The sequence below is a fragment of the Colletotrichum scovillei genome (genome assembly GCF_011075155.1).
Source record: "Colletotrichum scovillei strain TJNH1 chromosome Unknown Contig00010, whole genome shotgun sequence".
NCBI classification, from domain to species: Eukaryota; Fungi; Ascomycota; class Sordariomycetes; order Glomerellales; family Glomerellaceae; genus Colletotrichum; species Colletotrichum scovillei.
The window spans coordinates 2465666-2486823 of NW_023336268.1; the positions used below are offsets into that span (position 1 = coordinate 2465666).

Below are 21158 nucleotides of genomic sequence, written 5' to 3' on the forward strand. Positions count from 1 at the left end.
AACGAAGACGGAGCTTCTCCGCACTTGAGGTCGCAGGGTTGGTAGGGGATGGTTGGTCTCCCAAGATCTAGATACTTTGCGAGGTTGCTTCAAGCTTTGCTAGAGACCCAAAGGTTTGGGCATTGGATGGAATGCATATTGCCATCTGAAATGCGATGATCTGATCTACATCTCTCTCCCAAGACTTCACACATGCTTGGACCGTTCACCCCACGATGCCAGCACCCAAAGGGCCAAAGGGCCATCGTTCCGAATACCTTTTGGTTTGCACATCAGCATCAGTGGGGGTTGAGTGCGGGGAAAGGCGCGGGATCATGCATGAGAAATCCGGGGCAAAGGAAGCTAAGTCCGCAAAGCACATTTCCGCGTTGCGGCGTTGCGGTTCCGCATTGCCGCCCCGTTGCGGCTCCGGGTGGTGTTTTCCAAATCATCAACCGCTAGTTGTCTGGCGGCTCTTGAGATAAGAAGCTAAGAGCTAGGTCAGCCGACAGATCCTTCCAGCTGCATAGCGGTTCAGCTAGAGCAATGCACCTGACGGCCTCTCGATGCAAGAGTGTCTGCAAGTTTCGAGATCTACGAGATCTGCATATCGGGCCATCGGAAGACAAAGCGACTCTCTTCAGTAAGACAAATTTACATCTCCTCGTAGTAAGGCAATGCTAGGTGGTTTTGAAGCCACTCTCACAGTTGGTGATGGTTTTCTCATCAACTCATGATTTCTCACGACTGCAAGAAAAGATTTTCACGGCATCTGTCAGGGAATGAGTTCATATCGACCTACTATAAGTAAAGTAGGTATCTGATTCTCCCAGTCTAGAATGCACGCGCTGCAAATGTTCACTTTTCTAGCAGACTTAGATCACGTGTAGTAGTACATTGTAACGCATGTAACGCAACGTAAGAGTGAGATTGGCAAGAAGAATCGCTGTCTAGAAGAGCACCTAGTACAACTCAATGATGCAAGGCTGATCTACATCCAAATCTTTATGCATTTTCCCTTTGAGACGGATGTCATGCTCAGCGTATCGCTTCGTACCATCGGACGTAACACATACCGCCATGCCAATGACACGACCTCTTCTGACCGGCTTTCCGACCACCCTGTGCTGATCAGGTGCAGCCGCGTTCTCTGGAGCTGACTCTTTGGGTCCTGCAACTGGGTAAGGCTTACTCCGTTTCGGATATCTCATCCGCTTTATATGCGGTGGTTCTTTGGGGATTCCAGTCGCTGGATCAATCGGAGCACAAAAAGGTATAGGGGAATATCGTGTGTCTTCAGGTCCGCGCTCGATCCTCAGCACCAACATAGTGGCCATGTGCCGTCCCGTTTCGTCGTGTCGCATGATGCACGAACGCCTCGCGGGATCCTCCTTCAGACGCCACACCGGAATTAGGATATCCCCAGGGAAGAGCGTACGAGGACCAAAGCCGTATTCACCCCGAGACCTGAATGAAGGGCTGAGGTCTTCCGGGAGGTCCCGTGGCTCCAGACTGAAGAAGACATTTTCTTCCATCATTGTGTAAATTTGGTCTATGAGCTTGGCCTGGTCTGTGGCGAGTTGGTGTCGCTGTAGCTTGCTCAGATACTTGAGGGTATGTTGGATGAATCTCTCCTCGGGCGGTATCTTGGCGGGGTTGCGAAAGCGCAACATGGTATGGAATAGCATAGCAATGGTCTCAACCTTCTCCGAGTCGCCTTCTGCATTTGGAAAGCTGGACGGAAAAAACTTGCGCCAGAGTTTGGCGAGACTTTTCAGCGGACAGAAGGACTCTGGATATTCGTCGGGTGCATCCGCGAACATGAAATAATCGACCGTACGGCCTCTGGGGCCACCCGAGGAATCGTACCAGCGGATGAATATTCGATCCTGCTTGAACAAAAACCGCATGGTACGGTCGTCTGTCCAGCTTGGTGTTGCCCCGGGGATCTCTTGCATAACCCATTCGTCTCCGACGGGGTTAACAGGTGGCAAGGCGAATGTGGAGGCGCGCTCCAGGTCCATGACAACAGCAACCTCTGGAAAGCCAGGCTTCTCGGGATAGTCAAAAGCATCGACATTGCTGCTCATGTTGTAGAATGGAAGATTTCTTCGCCGTTCTGAAGTCCAATTCGGCACCCACGACGGGTAATAGTCGTCAGATTCACGGAGCGGTCCGAACTCAGCCAAGTGAAGGAGCATTTGCAAAGCAGTCTTCTGACCGCGCCGGAACATCGCCAGTGCGAGCCTTCGGTACATGACTGTCCAGTGTTGTCGAAGATCGAGATAACTTTCCTGGTCCATGATTTGCTCATGGTCTGGTATCAAACCGAACAGCGCAGCAATTCTATCTTCTGGCTCCCTACACTTGGCAGCGTGGAAGTTCCAGAGCAGCTGGAGGATCGGCTTCCGCTCTTCGCTCAGACTCTTCATCATCATGATCTGGTAGTGGTACTGGAACCTGTATAGCTCTTCGACACACTCTAAACGTCGAGCAGCGGCGACGAACCACGACAAACCAAGAGAGGATGTTCCGCAGTGGACTTTGGCCTCTTTGGCTAGGCATGCCTCCTGTATAATCCAACGGCGCGAGAACCATGGCCGGGAAAGGAAGCGCTTGAGTTGAAGGATGTGATCAGCTCCAAGTTGGCTCTTGGTTATCTTCAATGTTGCTTCAGCCATTATTTTCACTTGTTTTGTGTCCGGGATCGTTGGCATCATGCGTATGGCAGAAAAGATTGCTGCTGTCTTGTCGTCTGGGTCACCGAGCCATATGTGAACTTCCTTCGCTCCTTTGTAGATCCGGCCCATGCGGGGAAGTTGTTGCGCTTTCTCGCCAGTATCTTGCTGATTGAGGCAAATGGCATCTATCCAAAGAGATCTGGTTGTGGAGGGCTGCCGCAGAGCTCTCAAGAGTGAATCGACTGTCGGACTAATGTCGAACGAAAATGCCCCATCGATCAACAACTGACAAGACGGTGGCGCGCTCCCCCAGGTGTATGAGACGGCCTCAAAGTCCTTTTCTGTGCCGAAGTTCTTCATCTGCTCCTCTCTGTCGTATTGAGCTAAGGAGCATTGCAGAGGAGACTGGGTATCCTTAGCAGGGTCAAGGACGACGATGCGAATCGAGTCCAAGTTCCGCAGGGGCGTATACAGGTATGGAACAAGGATATTCGAACCCATTTTGCATAGAAGAGAGAAGCAACGATCATGAAGTCTCAATAAGAGAATGATGAGTTGGAATGATATGTTTGCGATGCTATCAATAACAGCGGAGACCAATACTGAGACCGGGGCTTTATGGCCACTTTGAAGACCTGCTGCAATCACAGCTTGATGTGTGCTTACATGGCCGTACACAGCAGTTGGAGTGACCAGAACGAGGGTTTCACGAAATATCAAGGCGTTCGATAATGTTCGCATGAATACTTGCCCATTTTGCGTTACAAGAGGCAGGTCGCAGCCTGGTGCAGAATTGCATGTTCATGTTAGTTCCCGCAACCGCTCCAAGAAGATTGAATGCATTCCAGGTATTTACAAACGATTGGAAGGGGTGATAGGAACATCTCATGGTGCCACGAACTAGAACCGGCCTCGGGGGTTACGAAGTGAGTTGTGAGTGACACGAAATGCCTCCTAAACTAAGCCACGAAAAGGACCGGTTATCGGTCAGATGCTTGTACGCCTGTGAGAGGAAACTGTGCGGAAAGTGACATTATAGATTGAGACACTTTGTGCAAAGCATTACACAACGAAGATCATGTGCTCAATTGCGAGAATGTTGATTGAGTCTTCAAGTATAGCCCCATGGTGGCTTGTAGACACCGGCATCAAAGGGTTTCACAAGTGTCAAGTCACAGACTCAAGCTGGGAACAGTCGGTCATGCGATACTTTTTTCCCAGCTTTTCTCCAAGTTACACCCGGTCAAAGCCTGACCTCTTGACTGAATTCTATGAAAATGAAGACTTTGGGAATGATGAGCAGCAGAGATTCTTATTTTTTTTTTCTCATCTTTCTTTTTCTTCATTAGAAAAAATAAAGAGGGGTGGGATCATCTGTAGCAGGTAGTTGCCTGGCTTTATGTGTGACAAGACTTTTGACCAACTCAACTGTTGTACTATGGCCAACCCCTAGAACACATTCATTTCCGAAGTCAAGTGTGGGCAGGTCACAGAGTTTAAGAATTGCAAGAGTATGTTTCATATGGAATGATTCTCATATTTCAAACATGAGGACGCCTCTGTACAAAGGATCGCCCGATATCTAATCGCATTTACATCCAGTGTCTTAAGTCATACGTATGTACAAGAATAATGTGTTGAGCGTTGCCAATACCAAGTGGTCATAGCATAACTCAGGGGTTTATGTCCAAAAACTTTTCCAACCTCTCTCTCTCTCTCTCTCTCTCTCTCTCTCTCTCTCTCTCAACTCTCTTGACTGCTTTAGAAAGAAGCAGCACGGGCAAGCTTGCGGCGCATAGAGCGGACGCGGCGGCGAGCAGCAGACTTCTCGCAGTCGTCACCCTCACCAGCGGCAGCAGTAGGAGCAGCAGAGGGCTCAGCGGGGCTGGTGCTGTTACCGCCGTTGTAGTCGGGGATGCCGGCAGAGGGAGCGGCAGAGGTGGAAGGGGTGGTAGGAGTAGTGGGAGTGGTGGGAGTGGTGGCACCATCGGAGCCAGTGCAGTCACCGTCGGAGGTCTGGCCGAGAAGGTTGGCAGTGTGGTCCTCGCATCCGGAGAAGGCAACGGGGCCACCGGGGACGGTGTAGTTCTGGGGAGCGGGGTAGTAGATGTTGATCAACAGGCCGGGCTCCTCGCCGGTGTAGACACCGGGGAACTTGACGACGGGCGAGGGGGTCTCGGTGGAGGTACCGGTGACGGAGATCTGGGCGCAGGCGATGTAGAACTGGGCACCACCCTTGGTGCCGGCGCCGTGGAGGCCAATGTGCTCAGCGCGCATCAGGTACTCGCCGGTGGGGACCTCCTTGGGGAGAGTGAAGGTGAAGTTGTGAATACCGGCGTTGTTGACGTAGGTGGCCCACTGGAGACCAGCCTCGGTAATGTTGGAGGTGGACAGCTCGTAGACCTTGAACCAGTCGCCGTCACCCTTGTAGGAGGCGACACCGGAGGGGGCCTTGGAGAGGTAGACGGCGAGGGGACCGGGGTGGCCCATGTCGTTCTCGACGATGAAGCCGACCTCGTCACCGGCGTTGACGGCCTTGGTCTGGGTCTTTGCGAGGACATCGTCGTCGTTGCCGCCAATGTTGCAGACAATGCCGTCGGAGGTGACGTCGGTGACGGGAGAGTTGGAGTTCTTGGCCTCGCGGACGTACTGGTAGCGCTCGGTCTGCTCACCGTTGACGATGAGGGTAGGGAAGACGTAGTGGGCCATGGCCTGGGGCACGACGGCCGCGGCGGCGAGGAAGGCGAAGGAGCGCATCTTGATTTTGTGGTGTGGGTTGGTTTGGTTTGGTGAAGACCGGTTGGTTGGAAAGATTGGACAGGAAGAAAATGAAGAGGTTGATTTTCCACCAGGGAATGAATGAAAGTGAAATTTCAAAAAAGAAAGAAAGTGGTTTGTACAATGACAAAAGACACAGCGATGGTTGAGAACGAATAGAGAATAGAGAAAAGATGAAAATGGTGAGAAGAAATGGTTGTCTTATATCGAAGATATCTCACCACCCTTGTGCACTAAGAGGATGGGAACCAAAGAATGTCAGCCGCCATGATCCATCATCCCATCCACATTACTGATGAGATTTCTCCCCACATCATGACAGACTACCCTCATCTGGACAAAAATCCAGGCATCATGGGCGCGAAAAGGGGTGGTGAATGGGCAAGGATGGCCAAAGGAGCTCGACCTTGTTGCCTCGCCCAACCAGGGTCACACGATAGGAGTAGGCTTCAGTGACGATTTGGTCGAAGTGCTCTTCGTTTGAAACATTGGAGCAACATGTACGCGGGATCCATTTCCCACCAAACACGGTCGTCGACGCCGGCGAGCACCCCTGGATTAGGGTCGCAACTAGAGTACGATTGACGACATTGACCCCTGGGCTGCTCACGAGCCGCCCACGTTGTCGAAATCTGTGGAAATACAGTCGCCAAGCTTGGCTCATGCGCCGATTCCCCTTCTGCTCCTGTTCATCTAAACTCACAGCTCGCTTGCAGCATATACCCTTGTAGGTGAACCTGGCCCGAGCTGGTCGAAGCCCCGAATCGGTCGCTTGTAGATTGTTCTATATCCACAGCGGTCGCCTTTATTCGTCCTAGCCGCTGGCGGCTTTCTGCGCCTGCATGCCCGTAACGGCGTGAAAGGCTTGTCGGGGTTTGGCCGTTGGCGAATTTGGTGCTGTCAATTTCGGGCGACAAGCCCGGTTTGCCTGTCAATACCCGTTCATTGGTACTCTGTGCTCTCGGCCTGATAGTTCTGAACTTGGTTCACCTGGCGAATACTCGAAACCATGCCGTATTGCTGGTTCCGCGTATCCCGGAATTCAAAGTCTTTACAAAGCCATTACAAAAACATTTGAGTCCGCGAGAAGAGTGTCATAGATGAGCGTTTCCCCAGAGTCAATATGCGTAGCTTTCGTCTCAAGAGCGATCCCGCGAGAAATGTTATGCCACTCTGAACTCTGTTCTGGCAGTTCTGGTTCCTGATCGACGCGGCCGTGGTGGGATTCACCTGAAACCTGGGTCCAGGGGCGCGCAGCGAGGAAGAAAAACTCCAGCTGGCGGCTATTCCCTGTCGCAGATCAATTTACACGGGACGAAAAGCCCCCCACCAAGAAGAAGAAAAGGAGGACGGCGCTTGGATGCATTTTCAATTCTTTGGCGGCAGCTCCCAGTCGCAAAGCAGTCGTTAACAGAAACTCGGCACGCAAAGCCGAGTGAATGACTTGGATCAACCTGGGTTCTTGACTGAAGCTCTGCAGTTTCCCCTCTCTTGCTGCGGTGTGATGGCCAAGGAGAGAGGCCAGGCCAGACTAGCATCAACCCCCCCGACAAATGTTGTTATCACGGCTTACTAGTCGGACCCAGCGCTTCACAACTAAAGTGAAAATAAAGTGCGATCGTTAAGTGCCGCCCTGCCGAGATATCATAATAGCACTGGCTAAGAACCAATCCAGCGAGTCCAGCGGCGCTGGTCCGGACGTTCCAGAGGCCAAATGCCAGTCGAATCAGGCATGCAACTCCGCCGAGATATCTTAGTCAGACCAAGAAGAACCGCTCCCTCCGGTTATGCTTCTCCTGTTTCTCCTCTTGTCCAAGCCATTCTCCATCGAAAAGGGGGGCCATGCCCGTCAGAGAAAAATAAAGCCGGCTCCATAGTCGATTTATGTCTAATATCGGGCTCCATGGCTGAGCCGTCCGGTGGGATTCCCTATTCGACCGAACCTGTCGATGCCCCCGAAATACTCGGATTCTGCTCCGTCTACACGCAAGATCGTCATTGTGGACGATTGCGCCCCGATATTTCGCAAAAGATTCTTCGGCATCCACCGACACTGGTTTATTGGGCGGCTGGGCCACTTTTACACTTCCCAGTCAATAACACCGTTGACGGGACGAACCAAGCAGTGATGATCGCAGCAACTCGACTCAGTCACCTAGTAATAGGATTCGGATCCGCCCCCAGCGTGCCGTGCGTGCTTCCCGCGATGCGACCGTCCAGAGCGGTGCCCGAGGCTGGGCAGTGAGTTAGACTGTTTTCTAGTACCTTGTTATCGAAGGGAGTTAGACTGTTGATCCCACTATCAGCTCCGAGGGCGCGGTACTGACTTGCGACGGTCGTCTCAACTGCATTGACGCCAACGATCGGCTCCGGGCAGTGTAATCCGGTGGGTCTGCTGGCCTGATTGTCCCGCCCCCATGAGCCGAAGTTGGCGACTCGAGAGTTGACGTGAGCACCCGATGAGACCGTACCAAGACCTGCGTTGTATGGAAAGACCCAAAAGGATCTCGCTGTCTCTCGTATATTCTTCTGCCAAGCGGACGAAGGCTGTGATGTCGCGATTTCTAGCAGCAAGTTATCGCGAAAATCTTCAACCCGTCGGCTTCCCTTACTCGCCCAATCTATTTGATTAATCACGTAAGCCATGTGCTGCGGCGCCCAGCTTTTAGCTCGTCTCATCATTCTCGCTGACAACGCTTTCTCATTTACTGCACACTAGGCGTTGTCAGCTTCTAGCCAAGAATTTGCTGTCTCACGGCTATGCTGTTGGTATTTATCTCAATCAACAGAGCAATTGCTGACAGAAGGCCTAACCTCGACCATGTTCACAACCCTCCGTGAATACGTGATACTCCAGACAGCACACTTTACTACTCTACTTTTCTCCACTGGCTGTCTTCACCTTAGTTGTACTCTTCGAGTGCAATAAAATGTTTCGTATGTACGTAGATCGTTGTCACTATCATCTCACTTGATAAGCCAAAACCGAAGTAAATCTATCACTTTTACTTTGTGTTGTCTATCTCTTTTTCGAACCAGCCTGGATGGACCATCAAGCATGATCATGTCCTTCATGATCCTCTCCATCTTCTGTCCAGTCCGGGAACCCATCATCAAACAAGTCCTGTAACTTGTCCCTCTTCTTCTCATCATCCCACTTCTTGTTCCTCATCACCTTCTGCCATTTCCTCCACTCCTCATCATTGAGCAAACACGCATCCAGCGCAGCCTCCAAACCCTTGATGTCCAGCTTCTCGCCGATGAACACCATCTCCTGGCGGCGGTCACCCCACTCGCCGCCCTTCTTGATGTCGTGCGTGACCAGGGCATCGACCTCACTGTCGCCGGTGAGGTAGTCACCAGGGTCAAGCGTGCAGAACCACGGGCGACCGCCGGTCATTGTAAGCATCGCGCCCGCTTGGGACCAGTCTCCTGCCCTGTGCGGTCGCGTCGCGAGGAAGAACTCTCCTTTTGAGCGGAAGAGACGGTTGAAGAGGGGATTGGCGGTTTTGTTGGCGAGGATGACTTCGTTGGAGGGCGGCTCGAGGGGATCTTCCATGTCAGCATCCTCGTCTTCATCAGCTTCGTCTGCTTCTGAGTCATCATCTTCCCATTCCTCGTCTTCCTTGTCGTCAACATCCTCGTCGCTCATATTAGCATCATCATCCTCATCCATGGCCTCTTCGTCTTCATCGCCTTCAGGCTCCTCCATTTGCAGAATGAACTTGTCGTAGAGGAGAGACCAGAGACGTCTAGGATGGAATGGCCGCGTCCTTGTGTAGATGAAGTTGCGGACGTTGTATTCCTCTGTCTCTGGTTTCGGTGTGACTGCCTTGCGTCCGTTGACCTGTAGCATCGAGTATTAGCATCTTCTAGCTTGCGATGTATAAGTGGATAGCTCCAGATGGAGTCCTACCTCGCGGACTGTCATGGCGTGCAGATCTTGCAGCCAGCCAACACCAGACTGAGCGACCTTGAGGTCGAATGTGTTAGTGTTGACGATTTCTTTGACGTCAATCTTGCTGTAGCTGGATTCCAGGATCTTGGCTCGTGGGTTGAGTTTCTTGATCAAGTCCAACACACGGGCGCGATCGGTTTTGGTAACCTATGTACTCTTAGTCAGACTCGTATCGCGGTATTTCTGGTAGAACTGCTCACCATGTCGATCTTGTTGAGGACGATCACATCTGCAAACTCAATCTGGTCAACCATCAGGTCAGATACCGTCCGTTCGTCTTCCGGCACGACGTCGTCCCGTCTTGAAGAGAGCAGATCGCTTGTGTGAAAGTCGTTGAATATCGTAAAGGCATCGATGACAGTGACAGTCGTATCAAGGCGAGCGAACTTGTCGACTCCGCCAGCATCAGCCCTGAAGAGCAGCATCCGTCAGTAAGGTCGCGGCCACAAGATCCGCGAGGGTATGGGACTCACAGCCTCTTGAGCAACTTCATCGTATCTTCATCCAATCCTTCGGGTCCTTCGCCCATCGTAGCCATCTGCTCTGCTAGTCGGGCATCGAAGGTCTCTGCAACTTGCTCGGGCTCGCTGATACCACTGCTCTCGATGATCACGTAGTCAAACTCGTGGAGCTCGGACAGGTTGACGAGCTCTTCCAGCAGATCTCCTCTGAGAGTACAGCAGATGCAGCCGTTCTGTAGGGCGATGACTTTTTCTTCGGTCTTTGTAAGACGGTGGCTCTTCTTGATGAGGGATGCGTCGACGTTGACACTGTTCGGAGCGGCTTGTCAGCACTGCTACATGAGGCATAAAGCAGATGGAAAATAACCCACGCTCCGATGTCGTTGACAATGACCGCAATGCGAAGGCCATGGTCGCTCTTGAGGATGTGTTGTAGAAGTGTCGTTTTCCCGCTGCCCTGTGATCCAATTGTTAGACACATGTCTCGATCGCTCGTATGTGTTGACCAAGACTTACCAAGAAGCCTGAGAGAAGGGTGACTGGTAGCGGTCTGCCCTGACCCGGCTTTGTGACGTCGACACCGGAGTCCTGGCGGACAAGCTTCGGAACCTCGTCGGTGGACTTTGGTTGCGCAATGGCTGGCACAACGACGGCACCCGTTCTGGGCTTCGTGGATGATGCTGAGAGTTTCTTGCCCATTGTAGATATCCGCGGCTTCCCTTCGACTCTGTAGAACTAGTAAAGATTGAAGATTGAAAGAATTGGAATTATCGTTTCGGTCTTGAGCTACGCAATTTGGGTATTTATATGAAGTTTCCTAACATCTGGACAATTCAAAAGCCGTCTTATCTGATCGACTGCCATCAAGGTGTCCGACTAGCGCTAGCTATCATTCCATCATTCCATCATACCGTCTCCTTGAATCGTCTCCCTGTGGTGTTTGCTCTGTACGACCTGGTTACGACGGGCCATCCGGGTTCTGACGATGCCCCCGGCGATACAACACGGGATTGGCTGGATTGTCACCGGGGCCGTCATCACCATCGGCCGCCTTCTGATTGGCCGAAAAGACCTCGACCGGGACCATATCCCGGGGAACGCCTCGCCATATTTGGAAAGAAGAGTTAATGAAAGCATGGAAGATGGATCCAACGGCCGGCTCGGACCCTTGAGAACCTTGAGGGATACCTTTGTTGAGCTGATTGCGAAATGACGCTTCGTCATTCGCTTGGTCCAGTTCAGACGAGCTACCCTCGGGTCGACGGTCGACGATGAGATCTACCATGACCTGGACACCTAGGCAAGGAGGAATCACTTAAGGGTTGAAGCCCTTGGGTTAAGGTTTCTCGGCACAGTCAAGGGACGAACCATGGAAGCTCTTTTCATGTTGTCAACCGTAGGGCAGATCTGCGACACTACTGTTGAACGGCCGAGTACGTGTGACTACTATGTTGCTCATTGTAAGTAGGCACTTAGGCAGGTGATATCTAGGTGAATGTGTCGCATACAGTGAGTCGAATTCACCGCTTATCATTATTTTAGGTTGATGCGCCCAAGACCTCACAAGTAATTGCCTCTTCGCGGCAGGCTGCTAGCTGTACTCGAAGCTATTAACTCACCTTATCGAAGAAGTGAAGAACTATCATTCAGTCTTGTACCACAATCGTCATCAATTGCGACCGAAAAGCACCATATGAAACTCCATGCCAAGACACGTCCAGTCCGTAGTGCAGCACTCGGCCGATACGTATTTGACAGACTTAGGGAGGACTTCTTTCCACAGAACACGACTCCCGTAGCCTCTTATCTTGCTAGTCTGTGCATCATCTTCGGATGGCTGGGGTTCAAAAGCCAACGGTCCTGGAAGAAATGCGACTGGTTGATCATCCGTTGGGACCATGTGTTACTAGGGCGAGACACTGTGATGATCTTGGCTTTCGGAACGGCAATGTTCCTCGATCTCTTTCAACTCAACACGCACCCGGGTCCTGAAGAACGGGGAGAAGCCAAGAACTCGGATTGTTAAGATGCTCGGGAGCCTGGACTTTACAGTTTGCCGCTTATGTTCAAGCCTGCGTCCCGTTGTCTCCAGCTGCCGTTCATTGATTGAGGCACATAACTCATCTGGACATGGATCATAGTCGCTACCGGAAAGAAGAAATATGCCTCGCCTGCCCACACAGCCAAGAGTCCATATTCCGTAGTTCTAGAGAGAGATAGTCACGTAAGGCATGATTCTGATGGACCGGAGGGTTATATAGCCGAAAGGATATTGGAGCCGAACAGCTAGTCGAACCGAACCTCGACTCGACTTGAATGCAGATCAAGTGCTCGGCGGTCAAGCGCCAAATGGACGAAGGGACTAACAATGGTATTAATAGAAAGAACGTCGCCTGCCAATGCCATTGGCGATCAAGATTGTAGGAGGTTAACGTCATTGTCAGGTGAGGAGGCGACAAAAATGTTTGCCAGGTGCCCATGCATTCCCAGTTTCATCGTCGACCCCGTTGTGGATGAGGTTGAGCCAGAGCTTACCCCGGATACCACCACGCGACACCCCTTCGACGGAGAGTTGGCCCATGTCCCCAGACCAGGCTTTCTCTTCAAAGTGCTGTCTATCACGGGTCCGCAACCCAGCGATTGTGTCGGTAAAAGTTGGCTCGTTTGTTTACAGGCAGGTTGAGCCTGATTTTGCCCTTGCGTCGATCGCGACTGTTCCGTGGCCGAGCCGCTATGCATTGAAGCAAATGGGCTCTGGGCTCGCCAAAAGTTGCGCTGTTGAGCCGCGACAGGTTCATGCACACTTCAGTGCTAGACGAAAGCGATGAAAAGCAGCGAGCTGCAGCCAGCCTCAAAATATTCTTGTCGCAGTATCAATCCTACGGTAAATTAACACGAAGTTGCACCGAGAGATAGACAGGAGCTGAGGAGGCAAAACAGCAATCGGCGCTGCAATCAAGAAGGGACGGAAAATGTTTCCAGGCTCGGACAAGGCCCCCCCACCATGTTTCTAATTCTCTCCGTCCTCGAAGCGCCAGGGTGGAGTTTACTGTGTACAAACGTGAGAAAGTAGCACACTTCAGCACCTCACTCTGCCAACAAATCTTCGTGCGTATCCATGGCTTGCTCGCAGTCGCATTTTCGCTGGTTTCAGGCACCAAAAAGAGGGCGCCCCCGGGCCAAGCCGCCAAGAAACGCGTCAAACACGACCGAGGGTTTTGGTGCGGCACGGCGGGCTCATCAGAGTGACAGCGGCCGGGGTCCGTCTGAAACCCTCCGAACATGGAATCGGTGTGGTTCGCGGTTTGCCCTCTCAGAGGCTCAGAGTCCCATTGCCAGCTGAGGAGCTCCCCGCTGTCCGGGCCTCCTTGACCCCTTAGGTGTAACTGTGTGGTGCACTGAGGCTGGTGAGGAGGAGCTAGAACTGGGCAAACATGGCTGATGGTTCTAGCGGCTGCGCCAGAGTCATGTTAAGCCGCCTCGGGAGTCTGGGGGACCATCCGTGTGAGTGTCCCCCGGAGCATTCTCTCGCCTGCGCTTGTCGCACCAAAGACCAGTGTCCACTGCCCCCGAGTCCCTGAGCCGTCCGCAGCGTGTAAGAAAGGCACATCTCGAACCCCCCTTGCCCGTTCTTCTTGGAAGTTGTTTGATGTGGGAGACAGTTGTACATGGATGTCTCCGAACTTGTCCGTGGGGTTGGGCAAGATGATCGACACGGCGAGAATTGATAACATGAAGCGAATGCCGCCCACCCCGTCGTGACGTCTGCTTTGGTTCTTGTTGTTTCTGCTTCTGCCTCTGTCCAACATCTCGGGGATTCGTGACTCTGTTTCTCATGCGGCGCTTGCGTCATTTTTCCTTTCTTGTTGTTCTCTTCTAGATTTGCAGCTGCGCTGCTTTTCCCTCAATCACTCGCTGGGCGATTTTACTTCATTACTAGTTCGTAGAATAGGCGCAGAAGACGCGAAGGCTCGCAGCGATGGACGCCACTGCGACTTGGTCTACTCTGAGGTACGGGATCAACTAAGCATTCTCATTAGTCTTCGGTGAGGGGACGCTAACCGGTTTAAACAGGCAGCGGAGGAGAAGAAGTGCGCCCAAATTCCCTGGCAGACCTCGTCACAATCTGGCCCGGAGGCAAAGTCCGGCACCACCCGTTAAGGAAGAGGAAGCTGAGGAAGCAGACGGGGAACAAGAGGCCGGCGGCAAGCAGGAAGAAGAGGAGGAAGACGAAGAGGAGGCCAAACCTAATCAACCCGCCAACCAGAGAAAGGAACAAGAGGAGGAAGAGGAAGAAGAAGAAGAGGAGAAGCCTGCAGGCGGCGCTGCAAAGGAAGCCGAGAGCGATTCAGAAGTCGGCGGCCAAGCCGGCGCAGCATCATCAGCAAGCGATTCAGACGCACCACAACCAGGCGCACCGCCAGGCCAGCAATCCGACTCGAGCAGCGACTCAGAACAAGAGCAGCCTCCGCCAGCAGTGACGCCACCACCCGGAGCAACGCCGGCCCCTCCCCCGAGTGTGCAGCCACCCCCGGTCGCACCGTCACTCCCACCCCCGGCAGCCCAAGGGTCTCCGATCCCGTCGGCAGTCTTGAACCCGGCATTGCCGGCAAGTCTACCGCCCGCAAGAGGCTTCATTACTCTTGTTCCCGGAGCGCCGCCACCCTCTAACCCACCGCCTCAAGAGGCTCCAGCGCAACAGCCGGCGCCGGTCGCGACACCGTCGAATCCTCCCGCCCGTCAACCGCAAACTCCTCCGCTTGTCAGTCAGCCGCCTGCAACACCGTCACCGCCTCCTCCTCCCGCCGCCGAAACCACTCCTTCAACAAATCTGCCGCCACCGCCGGTTGAGAATGCGGCATCCGGAACACCACAGCCAGAACTTCTTCCGCCAAGCTCCCAAGTTCAGGCTTCTAACTCGCCATCGGCGTCAGCCGCGCCTGCTGACGGTACAGACCGTGGATTCGCCATCGGAGTATCCTTCGCCGTTGTCGGTAAGTCATTGTAACCCCCCGCGCTCTAGCCCGACATTCTAATCAAAGATTACAGCCATCATCGGGTTGCTCATTGGCGCAGTAATCTTTGGCGTAAAGCGCTACAAGAGGAAGAAGAAGGTCGCCGCCGTAGCAACAAACATGACGCAAAACACACCACCAGGCGGTAACGGCATGCTCCCACGAGAGTCCGCCATCCTCAGACAACCAAAGCGCAGCACCCGTGAGATGGAGCGTGCCATGGTCACAACCTTCAGACAGACCAAGATCGCGAACCGTACCACCAAGGAGATGGAAGAGCAGATGATGGAGCAGTTCAAGACCGACAGAGCTTCTAGGGTGGATGCATCCTCCGCTAGGCCTCTGCCGAATCCTTCAACAACGAACGCGGCTGCTTCGGTTCCGCCTCTTCCCAGCATGCCCAACAGCAACGACCCCGTTGGAAATACCAGAAACATGCAAGCAGAGAGCTTCTATTACGAAAAGTCCATCAATGAGCCGCCGGTCGTACCCGCGCCACTAAGGATCAGCACAGCGCAACGACGGCCGCCGACAGCGGTTTCGACGGCGAGGGTGCCGTATCCTGCTTCAACCTATGACATGTATCAGGAAGTTGGACAGGGTCCGTACCGGGAATCTATCAATATCGGGTACCAGCCTACCACCAACAACAACGGCTATCGACCATATAACCCAGACAACTTTTACCGACCGCAGCCGGGCCAGCTGCCCCGAGCGGAGAGGGGACCTGATGGGCGGTTTTCACCCGAAATGGGGTACCGCGGTTGAGAAGTGCCCGGATTGAAGTATCGTGGCACGCCAATACGGTCATTACGGAGAGCATACGGCGACTTTCCTCGAGCTGGGATCAACCCATGATAATTCGTACCCATGATCGGATGATGGACCCTCCGAACCAGACCCTGCGAACCACCTACGCTATACTCTGGCATAGATGGGATGACTGCTGTCACTGATCTCATTTGTCTCACCAATCACTTTATCTTTCCTTTCTTGTTGAATACCCAGGCAGAAGATTGTCGTCCACGATGTACTATAAAAATATGCAATAATATCACGAACCATGATGATTGAATCACTCACACAATCCCATCGATGCGTTCTTTTCGACGGCCGATGCGAGGAGTCCGCTACAGTCGATAGCGTCATAATCTGAGTCCTGACAGTCTCTTCATTTCATTGGCACCCATCTTTAAGTGTCGTACTAAATTTGTTCACCTCTAGACGCCCAGAGGATCCGCAATGCAGCTCCAGACGCACGCCTCCTGAAACGAACATCGTGACAGACCCCTGCTATAGCCCGAAATAGTCTCGTCAAAACTTCCCAATCTTTGAAGCCACACGAGAAGTTGCGTAAGGGCAGAGTAGGAATTGGCGATGCCGTTGCCATCGGAGTGTGCTCATAGGCAGGTCGACACGAATAAAAGCCGCATCGCTGAGAACGTTTCTCTCTCCGATCGTGACAGAATCCCAGCAACGTGTTGGGAGCGGTTCGAGTGTGAATCTGTGGACTAGGTAATTGCCATGCGTTCTAGAAATTTGGCGATTTGTGATTCTATCAATGACCATCCATGGCATCATCCATAGCCTGTTCGATCTTCGTCGTCTGTAAAAGTGCCATCCTGTCCGAAATGATTTTGATCACTGGGTCCTCTGGCTCCCGATTCTCCAAGGCAAGATCCAACGGCATCTTCCCGGAACTCGTTCTTGTGAGAAGACTGGCGTCAACCTTTCCATCGTCAAGCAGCCATTGGGCAGTCCGCAGTGTCACCCCATCGCGCCTTGCAACATAGTGCAGTAGCGTTTCCCCCCGGCAATTCGCTGCGTTTGGATTGATTAACCCCGTATCATGTAGATATCGGGCCACCTCCAACTGGTTTCCACTGATGGCCGAAAAGAATGGGGTGTCTTCGGCCAAAGTTTGCGATTCTATGTCCACCTTTTGTGCCTCGACAAGGTATTTAACTATCTCGATCCGCCCCATTACCACTGCACCTCGTAAAATCGAATTTGACCGCTCCGAAGCATTCAGGTCAATAATATCGACCTTGCCTGTTTCGACCAGGAGCTTGAAAATATCGACATTGCCGCGATATGCGGCATGGAGGAGAGCCGTTCTCCCCAAAAAGTCCTTGGCATCAAGATGAACTCTATTCGTTCTTATGAGATCGCGAACAGCGGCTTTGTTTCCGCATTCCACAGCAATTTGGAGGGGAAACATGTGGTACCTGTCGGGCCCTGCTTTTTTGTTGAGTTCCAGCCCACCTTGCGCGAGGAGATACTTGAGAAACTCTTCGTCGCCTCCTAGGATGGCATAGAAAAGTGGCGAGTAACCGTAGCTATCCCCGAGGTTCAAATTAGTCTGCCGATCACATTAGCATGCCAAATATTTGAGTATACCTAGCAGGAGTTCGCTGACTTTATCAGTTCCCTTCAAAAGCTCAAAGATCCTAATCAGACCAAAATATGCTGCAAGATGTATTCCACAGACATCTCGAGGTGGCGGCCTCCAATAGAATAACTTGAAAGCAAACTTGCTCTTATCCAGGGGTAAATGGAATGATGAAGAGCGATTATATCCTCTGTCAGTAAGGAAGCTGAGTGTTTCCTGGTCCGGGGGATATATGTATTTCGCGTGATAACCCCAATTGCAAGCGGCGTAGTCGTAAAGCGGATTTTCGCTGATGACAAGTTCATTGACCATTTCAGAGAATTGGTATCCTCGAGACCGGGAGATCTCGGCCTTTTCTTTCGCGTCCAGATGTATCCGCTCAAGATGTTCCTCAAACGTGAACTTAAATCTATCATAAGAAAGATACGCAACGCAAGATGTCGATAAGAGCCTCTGTGCTTCGGGCATCCAACGTCCCTTCGTCCTCTCGAAATATTCCTGGGTTGTGTAGTGAACCAAACGAATAATCTGACTCTCTTCATCAATCGTGACTAGACCAGCACATGCTGAGACAACATCCTCCAGCTCAGGAATGTTGTCTTCGTCTAGTTCGGTCGTCCCTCTCTCCACGGCGAGAGCGTGTTGCAGCTCCATGGTTTTGAGTGGTCGCCGAGCGCACACTATCCAAGAGAGCGCGTCTATTGCGAGTGACTTTTGGTCTTCGAGCTGTCGATCGATGCGCTCCATGGCCTTCTCATACGCAACGTCATACGCCTCGGAACCGCTGGAAAGTTTGCAAAGCGCTTCTTTGACAGCTTTGGCTGAGCGTTTGCCTTGTAGTGAGTCCAAATGAAGTTGCGCCAACAAAAACCTTGTAGATCGAAATTAGTCAAGCCCAATTCCATAAGTTGGTAGATGACTCGTATTGCATACATTCCTTGGACGGCTTGAACGATAGTACTCTTGATTTGGTCCTGTAAATCTTCGTTCTTTCTCACAGCTAAGGGAAGCTTGGATATTTGTCCATCCAGAAACTTCATCACATCTCCATCAACAGCCCGTATTTCGATGTGAGGTGAATTGCCGAAGTAGCGCTCGATTTCTGGTATGTGCCTAGAAGTCGCAAAAATGTTGACACCTGAGGTTTTTTGCAAATTCAATATAGCTTCGAGTAACATATTTCGATCGTCGTCGAGTTCATCCAGGGCGTCGATGACCACGTACACTCTGCTAAATTGGAGCACCACGGCTTTAAGACAATGTATTATGTCTTGTCTGGATGGTGAAGACAGCTCGTTCTTGTAGGTTCTCTCTACCTCTCCGCACTCTGCTGGCGTCGTGCAATAGAGTTGCTTCAACATACTGGCAAGCAAGTCACGGGGCGTTTGCTCATCGTGCCGTCGGAAATTGCAAAACATGAAGCTAACCCCGACTAACGAGTTTCCCTCAAACCGGCGTTTTAGGTACTCGATGACGATGGACGAAAGCATGGTCTTCCCAGCACCCGGCATTCCGGGACAGAAAAGTGTTCTTCGATCTCCAAGGACCCAGGCTTCGAACTCTGGGGATTCAAGAAGCCATTTCCCAGTTCCCTCTTGTCTCCTATCGAGGTTGTCAATCTGCTGCGCCGTGAAGTCGATCGACGTTATTTGATCCAGGACCCGCCTTCTGCTTTCGTCTAAATGTCTTTCGGCAAGATTCTTTCTCAAAGACCGAACCTCGAGGTTGGTTTTCGCCGCAAGTGTAGTAATGTCGATCGAGATCATGCTGTTGATCACTTGGCAACGACGCTGAAGGTTCTCAATTGCCGACTGCGTCATTTCGCCAGAGAATATCGCTTTGAATCGTTGCCAGCCGAAGCGGCTTCCTTCAAGCTGCTTCTGCAAGCCATTCAGAATACGAGCAAGTTCGTCTTGACAAGCAGAGAGGAGGCTTTCATCGTCGGGACTGGAAAGCGTCTTAAGGTTAGACAGTACCGCAGAATGCTGTCCCTCAAAGGCTGCTATAAATTCGGGATTCTGGATGAGAAGGCTTGAAGTTTGTGACAGTGTTTTGTACAGCCCATCCATCTCATTCTTGAACTTTTTGGCGTCTTCGGGAGCATCGCGCCAGCTCAGGCCAAGTTTCGTGCACGTGGTGACGATCTGAGCCACCACGCTGATGATGCCGATGATCCCTGACGGGTCCATATTGACACCTTTGTAACGATTAGTGGTCGTAGAAAAGAGTGTGAAATGGCTAGAAAGAGTCGTTGGAAAATGGTGATGTGGGATGAGGGGAAACCAACGTCGAAGGCAATCTGCCTAGCCATAGGCTCTCGAATCCAAGTCACATCACAAATGGCGCAGGCTCAAAATCTGCATACGCATGCAGTTCGTACATTTCACAGCCCCAACGAGCCAATCATTGCTGTTAAGACTCATCAATCTGAATGTAGCCCCTTGTTGTTCGCCATCTGGCAATCTCTGTCCGCCTGATTCGCCATGCAAGCGCTCGTTGTCCAAGTACCTACCCGATTGGTTGTTTTGCATTCTGCCCTTGTTCATTTCACTGATGCAGTGTTTTACTTCGATCGCGGTAACTAGACTCATCGCACAAAGGTCGTTTCGCAGCTCTTCAACTACCACGCTGTGTGGCCCCCATCTACACGGACATCAGAACCGGTCATGAAACTGCTGGCATCGCTAAGCAGAAACGTGATGGGACCTCTGTACTCATGCGCCTCACTCAATCTCATAAACATATTGCCGTTGGTCCATTCTCTCTCCATATCAGGATTGCTGAGTGGTTCATCTGTCATACGTGTACGGATGTAACCAGGCGAGATCGAGTTCACCCGAATGAGTGGTATATCTGCGCGGCTGCCCCATTCTGCAGCAAGAGAACGCGCCATCTGAACAACTGCCGATTTTGAGGAATTGTACGCCACGGTATCAACACCCTAGAAGTCCCGTCAGAGTCTGCGCATGCCTTTGCCATTCCATGAACTTACCTTGTTACTCCCGTGAGCACTCATACTCGCAATAAGAACAATGCTTCCAGCCGACCCTTGTCTCTGAATCTCCTGGGCTGCCGCTTGTGCGCAGATGAGCGTGCCGATGACGTTGATATCAATGATACTTCTAGCCGTGTTGATCGGAAAGTCGATGGATGGCGCGTCACCTGAAATGCCTGCACAGGCGACCAAGCCTCTGAAGGGAAACCGTAACTTCTTCATGGACTCCGCGAAGACGGACTTGACGTTTTCTGCGTCCGTGATATCGCACCTATAGTACCATGCTTGTGTTCCGTGGCTCTTGGACACGTTCAACACACGATCTGTACAGGATCAACATATAGCTTGGTCCAGGAGCCGCAAAGGTTGAGAATCTGTGTAAGCTTACTCCAAGGCTCTTCTAGAGGCTTCTCTTGTCGGTCAATGCATATAACATCGCCGCCACTCTCCAGTACAGAGCGAGCAACTTCTAAGCCCATAGAACCTCCACCGCCAGTGACTACCGGTATTAGAAAACTCAGGTATGTGAGGAAACATGGGTTTGCGCACTCAATACACTCCGCTCATCAAGCCTGAAGAGCTCATTCACTGATTTCTGCGGGTCACCCACTGATGGCTTGCTTTCCCTGACGCTCGATGACATCGTTACCCACGGAGAAATAGGGCTGATGATCGCTGGTCAAGCTTGATCTCGACCACGCAACCAGGTTCGTACCTATGTATTCAAAGAAATTATAGACCGAGTGAAGATCTGCTAGAGTTTTTGGTGCCTCGCCCTTGTTAGTGTCGAGATTAAAAAAGCGAGGATGATGATTTCCGGTCAATCTTCAGTACAAGTCTGGTCCCCCGCACCTGCGTCTCAGTTGCCCGCAGTCCGCAAATTTACTTCTGGCGTATCA

The 21158-nt window shown here is 52.0% G+C and overlaps 6 protein-coding genes across 6 annotated transcripts; 1 reads left to right on the forward strand and 5 right to left on the reverse strand.

The window, feature by feature from the left end:
* Positions 1-941: 941 nt before the first annotated feature.
* Positions 942-3161, reverse strand: HER10_EVM0007680 (HET domain-containing protein; the record flags this gene model as incomplete). The annotated part of the gene is made up of 1 exon (XM_035477229.1): positions 942-3161. The coding sequence occupies one exon, from the start codon at positions 3159-3161 to the stop codon at positions 942-944; it is 2220 nt and encodes a 739-aa protein (XP_035328198.1).
* A 1203-nt stretch (positions 3162-4364) lies between these two features.
* HER10_EVM0004979 (glycosyl hydrolase family 61) lies at positions 4365-5715 on the reverse strand. The gene has a single exon (XM_035474605.1). The coding sequence runs from the start codon at positions 5415-5417 to the stop codon at positions 4422-4424; it is 996 nt and encodes a 331-aa protein (XP_035327951.1). The 5' UTR covers positions 5418-5715; the 3' UTR covers positions 4365-4421.
* Positions 5716-8424: 2709 nt separating this feature from the next.
* HER10_EVM0009594 (CobW/HypB/UreG) lies at positions 8425-10629 on the reverse strand. The gene is made up of 6 exons (XM_035479079.1): positions 10374-10629; positions 10229-10314; positions 9870-10166; positions 9597-9807; positions 9355-9543; positions 8425-9285 (listed from the first exon to the last, which is right to left on the reverse strand). Exons 1-6 carry the CDS (start codon positions 10554-10556, stop codon positions 8491-8493), a joined length of 1761 nt encoding a protein of 586 aa, XP_035328355.1. The 5' UTR covers positions 10557-10629; the 3' UTR covers positions 8425-8490.
* Positions 10630-13482: 2853 nt separating this feature from the next.
* On the forward strand, positions 13483-15640 carry HER10_EVM0008866 (uncharacterized protein; the record flags this gene model as incomplete). Its single annotated transcript, XM_035478374.1, has 3 exons — positions 13483-13868; positions 13932-14851; positions 14907-15640. Exons 1-3 carry the CDS (start codon positions 13837-13839, stop codon positions 15638-15640), a joined length of 1686 nt encoding a protein of 561 aa, XP_035328295.1. The 5' UTR covers positions 13483-13836.
* Positions 15641-16430: 790 nt separating this feature from the next.
* Positions 16431-19516, reverse strand: HER10_EVM0005804 (ankyrin repeat protein; the record flags this gene model as incomplete). The annotated part of the gene is made up of 3 exons (XM_035475408.1): positions 18198-19516; positions 17292-18135; positions 16431-17234 (listed from the first exon to the last, which is right to left on the reverse strand). The coding sequence occupies exons 1-3, from the start codon at positions 19451-19453 to the stop codon at positions 16431-16433; spliced, it is 2904 nt and encodes a 967-aa protein (XP_035328028.1). The 5' UTR covers positions 19454-19516.
* Positions 19517-19884: 368 nt separating this feature from the next.
* Positions 19885-20902, reverse strand: HER10_EVM0002377 (D-arabinitol 2-dehydrogenase; the record flags this gene model as incomplete). Its single annotated transcript, XM_035472092.1, has 4 exons — positions 19885-20205; positions 20257-20582; positions 20648-20758; positions 20809-20902. The coding sequence occupies 4 exons, from the start codon at positions 20900-20902 to the stop codon at positions 19885-19887; spliced, it is 852 nt and encodes a 283-aa protein (XP_035327682.1).
* Positions 20903-21158: the final 256 nt, after the last annotated feature.

Excerpts from the sequence above, each read along its gene's own strand:
- HER10_EVM0004979 (XM_035474605.1), bottom strand. The coding sequence starts at position 5,417 with ATGCGCTCCTTCGCCTTCCTCGCCGCCGCGGCCGTCGTGCCCCAGGCC.
- HER10_EVM0009594 (XM_035479079.1), bottom strand. The coding sequence starts at position 10,556 with ATGGGCAAGAAACTCTCAGCATCATCCACGAAGCCCAGAACGGGTGCC. Across the intron at positions 9,544-9,596 it reads TCCTCAACAAGATCGACATG|GTTACCAAAACCGATCGCGC; the intron begins GTGAGCAGTTCT and ends AAGAGTACATAG. Across the intron at positions 9,286-9,354 it reads ACGCCATGACAGTCCGCGAG|GTCAACGGACGCAAGGCAGT; the intron begins GTAGGACTCCAT and ends TCGATGCTACAG.